General features: G+C 55.0%; 1 protein-coding gene across 3 annotated transcripts in view; it reads left to right on the top strand.

Moving 5' to 3' along the window:
* Positions 1–7,787, top strand: part of LOC103618252 (coiled-coil domain-containing protein 134) — a 47,740-nt gene extending 39,953 nt beyond the window's left edge. For 2 of the 3 annotated variants that reach the window (XM_017737999.1, XM_017738001.1), the window contains 6 exons: positions 3,710–3,827; positions 4,663–4,784; positions 4,991–5,075; positions 5,556–5,737; positions 5,979–6,050; positions 6,418–7,787. In XM_017737999.1, coding sequence (XP_017593488.1) covers positions 3,710–3,827; positions 4,663–4,784; positions 4,991–5,075; positions 5,556–5,737; positions 5,979–6,050; positions 6,418–6,543 — 705 coding nt within the window. In that variant the 3' untranslated portion in view covers positions 6,544–7,787. Of the gene's footprint in view, positions 1–2,638; positions 3,158–3,709; positions 3,828–4,662; positions 4,785–4,990; positions 5,076–5,555; positions 5,738–5,978; positions 6,051–6,417 lie in introns of those variants that run through there. The other variant, XM_008636480.2, reaches the window with a different exon arrangement.
* The last annotated feature ends 40 nt before the right edge of the window (positions 7,788–7,827 follow it).

Consider the following 7,827-nt stretch of genomic DNA (forward strand, 5'->3'; position numbering starts at 1 on the left):
CGCATCCTCTCGTGTCGCTCCTGCTACGTCCACTTGACACGGCTCCGGGTGGGTTTCCCGCAGCGCGGCCGGGGTAGGCTCGGCTAATCCCCTTTGCACTCCGCCGTCCCTGTGTGGTTGCCGTTACTTTGAGCGCAGCTTGCAGGAGAATCCCATCTCCCGGAGCCGGTGGCTGCCCGAGCCCCTCAGGGTGCTTCTGAACCCCTCCGGCAGGACGCGAGGCACGAGGGTAGCCTGGGATGGACCCGTTCCTGCTGTAAATCACAGCAGGAAATCGGGGCTACAGAATCCTGTGGTACGCAAGCTTCTGGGCTTGGTGGTTGGGGGACTTTGGAGATGAGCAGGTGTAAATGGCCAGTGCTGTTTCAACTGAAGCAGCTGGTCCTGTAAGCCCCATATAGATATGTCTTAGAGGAGTCTGAGCAGCGGTGTTTCACTTCTGAAGCTTTTGGTTCAGCTGTAACAAGAGATTAATCCTCATCTGGTTGTTGGAGGAGCAGCTCAGGAATGCATTCGTGGGGCAGGGAGTTTTCATTCCTTGTTTTGCCACAGTGTTCTCTTGGCAAAGGATGATGCTTTCCCCCCTACATTTCAGTGCCTGCAGAGGGGAGGTGGGGAGGGGGGGGGTGGTTTGTGCAGAAGTCTCTCCTGGGAACCAAAGCATTGCAGCATGGTTCTGCCTTGCAAGCTCATTAAGTGAATAAATCTCAGGGATGCTTGGTTCAGATGAGGCTCCTGCAGGAAAATTTATAAAGTAATTGAAAACATTTTAATGGGAAGTACTAACCATCTATAACACAGCATCTGTTGTCATGTCTTTGGAAAAACACATCTAAATTAAGAGGTTGGGAGACAGTGAGACAGACTGGTAGGCTTGCTGCTGAAACGGCCAGCTGGCCAGAGCTGCAAGGCGATGTTGGTGGAAACTCCTTTCCATCTGTAGCATCAGGCCAGGCCCTGGCTCCCTGGACTGCTCCCTGAAGCAGCAGGCAGAGCTGTCTTTGGCAGAAATCAATTCAGGGAGGAGCAGGAAGGGAAGAGAGGAGCAGCTCTGCAGTGTTTCTGTCTCATCTCATCCCTCAGCGGATGTGAAGACACGAGAGAGTGTTCATGGGGAAAGCATGGATGAACATCTGTAAGGAGCTTTGGCATCTCTGCACTTACACAGTGTGGCTTGGAGAGGAAGGCATGTCCTCTGCTGTTAAAATGGGGTGAAATTGCCAGGGCAGCGAAAGGAAATAAATCTGAGGTAGTCCCACATGGCATCAGCAGCCTCAACTTCCTGTGCATGAGAGAAACAACTGGGCCCTGCTTCATTTTCACTGGCATATTTCAGCTATGATGGACAATGGCAAGTAAATAGCTTTGATGTAAGAATGAGTGCCAGCAGATCAGATGAAAAGGTGATGAGCTTCTGGTATGGTGTGGTTCTCCAGTCCTCTACTTCTGCCCTTGTCCTATGGGACAATCTTTAGGGCTGGTGTAGGAGGATCTGATTTTCATTTTCATTGAAAGCATTGGCCATCTATACCACAGCAACTGCTGTTGTGTCTCTGATGAAGCCCGTCACTGTTCCAAAGCAGCCGGGCAGGCTGGTGGACCTTGTGCTGCAGCAACCAGCTGGTCGGCAGCTGCTTTGGCCCAGAGCTGTGCTCTGCTCTGCTGGTGCCTTCAACAGGGTTTTTTGCAGCTCATCTTCCCCCTTGTAGCACCTGCAGAACATCCTCCAGACACCCCATTCTGATGTTGGAAACGGGATGCAGCAGCCCCTGCCCTAACCAAGCACACTTGGACTGCCATGGGCAGCATGGCAGAGCTGTTGTGAGCAGCATTTCTACTCTTTGCCATCCAGCCTGGTCTGGAGGCCACTCGCTGCCTCCAATGTCTCTTTCCAGCTCTCCATGAGCATGGCAAATAGCCAGCCTAGTCCTGATGGTGGTATGTCTGATCCGAGGGGCAAACAGGAGCCTGAGTCCCAGGGCAATCACTCTTTGTGCTCTTGCATTGCTGCACTTCCTCCTCCCCAAGAGCTTGGGAGGGAGTGAGCAGCTGTGGGGGGCTCTGCAGAGGGGGGAGACCTGCACCACCTCGCTGAGCCAGGCCCTTGGTCCTTGGGTCATGGTTTTTGGCAGGGTGAAGCAGTCTCTTGGAAGCTGACCAGGCTGGTAGGTCCAGCAGAAAGAACATCTGTTTGCCTGGGCTGGAGAATTTTCCTTTCAGCCTTGACTTGTTGGTGTGCTTTGTGGCATTTAGGATGGCTGGAATATGGCTTAAGCCTTACACCACAGTGGGCAGAGGGGACAGACCCCAAGCCTGGCTTGGGGATTTGTGCTGCCATGCTGGCTCTGCACTGTGTCAGAAACATGGAGCATGTTGCTGAGCCCACACCAGGGGCAGCCATGTCTTCTTCAGTAACTGGTTGTATTTACTCTGGTCTGTTCCCTTCCAGGGGTGCTGCCTTTTACAAAGCACAACAGCAAAACATTTCAGAGGGTTTCTCATGTTTGTCTGACACTGTTCCCCTGCCTGTGCTGGGGGCATGAAGATGCTTGGCTTGGCCTCGGCAGGAGGTACATGGTGGGAACTGCTGCTGATCCTTGCAGGGCTGGGAGAGCTGTTGGTGCTGTCTGTTTTGTCTCTTTCATGGGCCTGGAGTTGAAGAAATTATATTTGTTTAAAAAAGAAAAGCAACAAGAAAAAAACAAGAAGGGATTTGTTTTAGTTTCAGTCTTAGGGCATTGCAGAGACAGGTTTGGCTGGGCAGGCAAACTCAGACTCAAGAGGGCAGTGGGTCATAGTGGTGGCATTACACATCTGCCTTTCCCTGGGGAGCAGGAGGTGGCTCAGACGATGCCTCTGAAGGAGGCTTCTGTTGCTTCTGTAATTGCCAGTGGCCTGTGCTCAGCTGTGTGGAAACCTCGTGCCTCCTGACAGACCGCCTTGAGTTCTGCTGTCTGGGGACTGAGGTACTGCTCTCCTTTTCCAGGCACAGACTGTCCAAGAGGGTCCTCATTCTCAAGGACCTTTTCCTCCAGCCGTTGACTTTGTCTGAGGGACCTTTGTGGTCAGGAGCAGCTCTGCCCAAGAGCATCCCAGCAAAGCCTCAGACACTGCCTGGGAAGGGACTCGTTTGGAGGGAAGGGGAAGTTACCACCAGGTCAGCCAACTGTTGCTTTTTGGTGTGGGGTCCGCAGCTGGCACCCAGCTTGTAGTGAGGGGAAGGGTCCAGGTACCAGCACTCCAAGGGGTGAAGGGAGGTCGCTGAACTGGTTGAACGTGGCACTTGAAGGTGAGATGGACTTCAGCCCCTCGGTGATCCTTCTCTTCCTTCCAGACCTGCTGTTTTGGTTGTTGGGCTGCTCTGCCTCGCAAACCCAACAAAAAGCTAGCTGTTATTTTTGGAAACAAGGGTAGGACTTAATTTTTCTGCTGAGTCAGTGCTTGGTCAGATCCCTGGGGGCTGGCAGTGCAGGCAGGTAGAGAGAAGAGGGAGACCAGGGCTTCACTTGCAGGAGAGAGCAGGCTGGCTGCAGCATCACCATGTGGCTCTGCTCTGGCCACTGTATTTCTCAGACCACTCATGGGGAGAGGTGGGCAAGGACCCTGGTGTCAAGGGCAGTGTGCCATCAGTCCCAAGTGGCTTGTGTGACTTCTCCTTTTGGTAAGCCTCCTCACTGGTCATTGGTTTTGTTGGTTTGTTTTCTTCCAGGCTGCAGCAGCCAACATGGATTTTCTCATCATCTGCCCCTTTCTGCTGGCATTGCTGCTGTCCCAGGGCAGCTTCACAGACCTGGAGAAACAGAGAGTAGACTCTGGCTTGGAAATCTGTATCCTCTGCAGCCTGCCCCTCATGACACACGTATGCGCTAATGGCTACAGAGGCTGGAGGGAGCTCATGCACAGGGAAGGGGTCAGAGACCATGGAAAGGGGCACAAGGAAGTGGAAAAGAGAGGATCCAGAAGCACTGGGAAGTTGCTGCTTTGCCCCTCTGTAGATGGGCTTTAGCCAAGCTCCTGGGTTTGCTAACCAATTGCTTGGCTTGGCATAGGAGCAGAAATGGCAGCAATGCCTGCTGTTCTTCTTTCTGCTCCATTGTGCTGGGCACTGAGCACATTTCCCAGTCTGCTCTTGGAAGTGGCATGGCCAGCCAGGAGGCAGAGCATGCCTGCACATCTCAGTGCTTTGGGGTCACCAGCTGGGATGGTGGAAGAGGGCTCCTGGGCTTGTGGCACTTGGTCTCCTCTGTGCCACAGGCATTTTTTGCCCATGAGGAGGTGGGCTAATGCAAGCCCTTCTTAGCACGCAGCAGCATCCCCTGGTGAACAGGCAAAGAATGAAAACATGATGAGTATGTGGAGACACATGGGGAAGGTGGCAGTTCATGTTCCTCCTCCAGCCCATCAGCTAGAGCACAGACTGGCAAATAGAAAGCTCTCCACAAGCTCCCAGCATTGTTAAGGGTGCTTAACCCACCTGCTGGGGTGTTTGGGCAAGGGGTTCACTGTAAATCTGTGTTTCATCCTGGCTGAGGTGCTGCCACCCAGCCGTCAAACACCTCAAAGAGAACTGGGGGGGGCTGGGATGGTGCCAGGGGCCCGGTGGAGGGGGGAGAGCAGCAGTGTGGTGGGAGAGTGTCGACAGTGCCCTTGACAGCAGTGCAGATAAGAAGCTGTTTGAGGTGAAGCGCAAGGACCAGATGAATGCTCTGAAGAACTTGATTGAGCTCAATGACATCAACCAGCAGTACAAAATCATTGACATCATGCTCAAGGGACTCTTCAAAGTAAGCCACAGTGCAGGCTGCACTCTGTGCCCACAAGGGTGGAAAGAAATGGGAAGGGTTGGGGGCTTCTGTGAAGTGTGTGGCAGGTGAGCTTTAGGACCTGAAGGGAGGGTGCCGTGGGGTTTCAAAGTGGGGCAGCTGTGGCAGCACCTCCAGGGTACAGGGCGGGGCTGGCAGGACAGGGCGGTAACCAAGGGCTCTGGCAGGTGCTGGAGGACTCCCGTGCTGTGCTCATCGCCGCTGATGTGCCTCCTGATGGGCCCTTCCCTCAGGACGAGAAGATAAAGGATGGTAGGTCCTTTCTGGTTTTTACACCTCTCCTTTTTATGGTGCTCTGGTGCACCACAGACATTCTTTCTGGGATCAGTGCTGGGGTCGGTACAAAACCCTTGTGTGTCCAGACCAGACCTGGGCTGGTCCCTGTCTGTTGGGGACCCTGTTGCTTGTGCCTCCTGATGGGCCCTTCCCTCAGGACGAGAAGATAAAGGATGGTAGGTCCTTTCTGGTTTTTACACCTCTCCTTTTTATGGTGCTCTGGTGCACCACAGACATTCTTTCTGGGATCAGTGCTGGGGTCGGTACAAAACCCTTGTGTGTCCAGACCAGACCTGGGCTGGTCCCTGTCTGTTGGGGACCCTGTTGCTGCCTCTCTGACCGGTTCATACTGGGGAGTCTATTGGTCTGCCCTCAGCCTCCCCACCTCATGGCAGGAACACGAGTGCCAGTGGGATGGGGCTGCTGTGCTGATGGGGCTGGTGGCTGTCCCCACAGCATACTCCCACGTGGTGGAGAACACTGCCTTCTTCGGGGACGTCGTCCTGCGCTTCCCCAAGATTGTGCACCACTACTTTGACCGCAACTCCAACTGGAACAGCCTCATCCGCTGGGGCATTGGCTTCTGCAACCTGACGGGTGTGTTCGAGCAGGGACCCCACTCCCAGGTCCTGCGGCTGGTACGGCTCTTCATCCCCCCTGCCATGACCCCTCTCTCCTGCTAGGCCAGGGGGGGTGAGGGTTTTGGGGTAAAAGGAAGGCAGGGGCCCCCAGTGTCTGGGGGCTGTCCTTGAGCTGAGGGATGGGGGAAGAGCATAGAGCATAGATGGGACTGGTGGGAGAGTAGGGGACTCTGGTCACAGCTGGGGGATGTGACTGGGAGGCACCACTCCCCAGTGAGGTCTCCCCTTTGCTCTGCAGATGGCTCAGGAGCTCGGAATCAGTGAGAAATCGCCGGATTACCGCAATCCCTTTAAAACAGACCAGTCAGAGGTAAGATGGCAATGCTTCCAGCTTGTCTTGTGTGCTTCCCCATCCCTGTTGCAGCTCCAGACGGCTGGCTGGGGAATGGAATGGGTGGCTTGTGGGGAATGGCCAAAAGCCCCTGTCACTGAGTAAGCATGGCTGAAACATGAACACTGAATTCCCCATCTGTGGTCTACTTTGGGCACCTGGTGCCTTCTTTCCCATTCTGTGGCCACCTGCCTCATGGTCGAGACTATTTGCTTCATGCTGCATCTGTCCTCAAAGCTCCCTGGACTGTGAGGCTTGTGTGTTGGCTTTGGTGGGTTTGGAGGGGCTGTGCCTCTGAGAGGCTGTGGGTGCTCCTCCATGCTGACCCCTTGCTATCAACCCACAGTTTTTCCCCAGTGCTGACACCTTTCAGAAGGCGCTGCGGGATGAGGAGAAGAGGAGGAAGAAGGAGGAAAAGCGGAAGGAGATCCGCAAGGGCCCACGCATCTCCCGCTCCCAGTCAGAGCTGTAGCACGTGGGGACTTGCGCCTTGCAGTGGGGGTGGCACCACTGGGACACAGAGTGGCTTGCTCCCTTCTCGGTAGCCTTGGGCCAGTGCCTGGCAGTTTCCTTTCCATTTGTGCCGTGGGTTTTGTTTTGTTGCCTTTCCTTTTCGTTCAGTGGATGTTGGGTGGTGGTGCTGGTGGGTTGCCCCAATGGGGCTTAAGTGGGGTACCCCTTCTCCAGAGGTAAAGCACAGACAGGAAAGCAGTGGGGCCATCCCCTGGTCAGGGTGTTGTTGCCTGTGGGGATGTAGGGTGTGGGGGACACGCCCCTGGTGGAGCCCAGGGATCGCTCCTGATCACAGCACACCCCATGCTGAACGTGCCTCCTCCGACATGGGTGGGCTGGGGAGTGCATCACACCAAACAGCCTCATGAGCAATGCTGCTTCTCTCAGTTTTGGTTTTCGTTTTGTTAAACGAGTGATCTCATTGGCACCCCCCACTGGGGTCTACCTGGTCTCTGCACAGCTGCTACCTCTGCCACATCAGCCCTCCCTTTTTCCCAGCGGCTGTTTCACCAAGCAACATGCATTTCAGTGTCCAGACGTAGTTGAAAATGCCGATAGCAGGTGTTCCTGGCCGATGGCATCCCGTGGCCACTGCAGGGCATTCCCGCAGAGAGGCAAACACCCGGTGAATTTTTGGACAGGAGGTATTTCGGTACTTGGCCTCTTTGCAGGCAATGGGTGCAAGCAGTGCTGATGCTGAAGATGCTGGGGGAACCAGCCCCGAGCTACTGAGAGCCTGTCCTGCCCCCCATGCCCCATCCCTCCTCTTTGGGGCTCATCCTCTCTAAATGAGTCCCCGAAGCCCCTTGTCAGGGGAACAGCCAGATGAGGGCATGTGGCGATAGCAGGGCCGAAGTAGGGAGGGAGCCAGCTGAGGGGCTGTGACGCTCCACCGGGTGTCTGGGCTGCCGTGGGGGCAGAGGTGAGGGGCTGGCCCCAGGCCCCGACACAGCCACCCTCAGATTTCTCACCGACGCTGATGGCCTCGCACCAGAGCAAGCTCTTGCACAGGGGTCTTCTCCAAAGAGCAGGTGCTCTCTGTCGGGCTGGTGGCATCACAACCTTGGAGGAAAGGGAAACGTCCCGAATTTTTTAACAGCAGAGCCAAGTCCCTCCAGTGGGGGGAGGGGGTGGCAATGGGCGCATTTTTTCGGTTTTTCTCGAATAAAATTGACTTTATTTTTTTTTTTTTAAGTAGAAGAATCCTGGCTCTTGCTCCCGTTCCTGCTGGGAGCTGGTGTGT

Source organism: Corvus brachyrhynchos, unplaced genomic scaffold, assembly GCF_000691975.1.
Source record: "Corvus brachyrhynchos isolate BGI_N302 unplaced genomic scaffold, ASM69197v1 scaffold56, whole genome shotgun sequence".
Lineage (NCBI taxonomy): Eukaryota > Metazoa > Chordata > Aves > Passeriformes > Corvidae > Corvus > Corvus brachyrhynchos.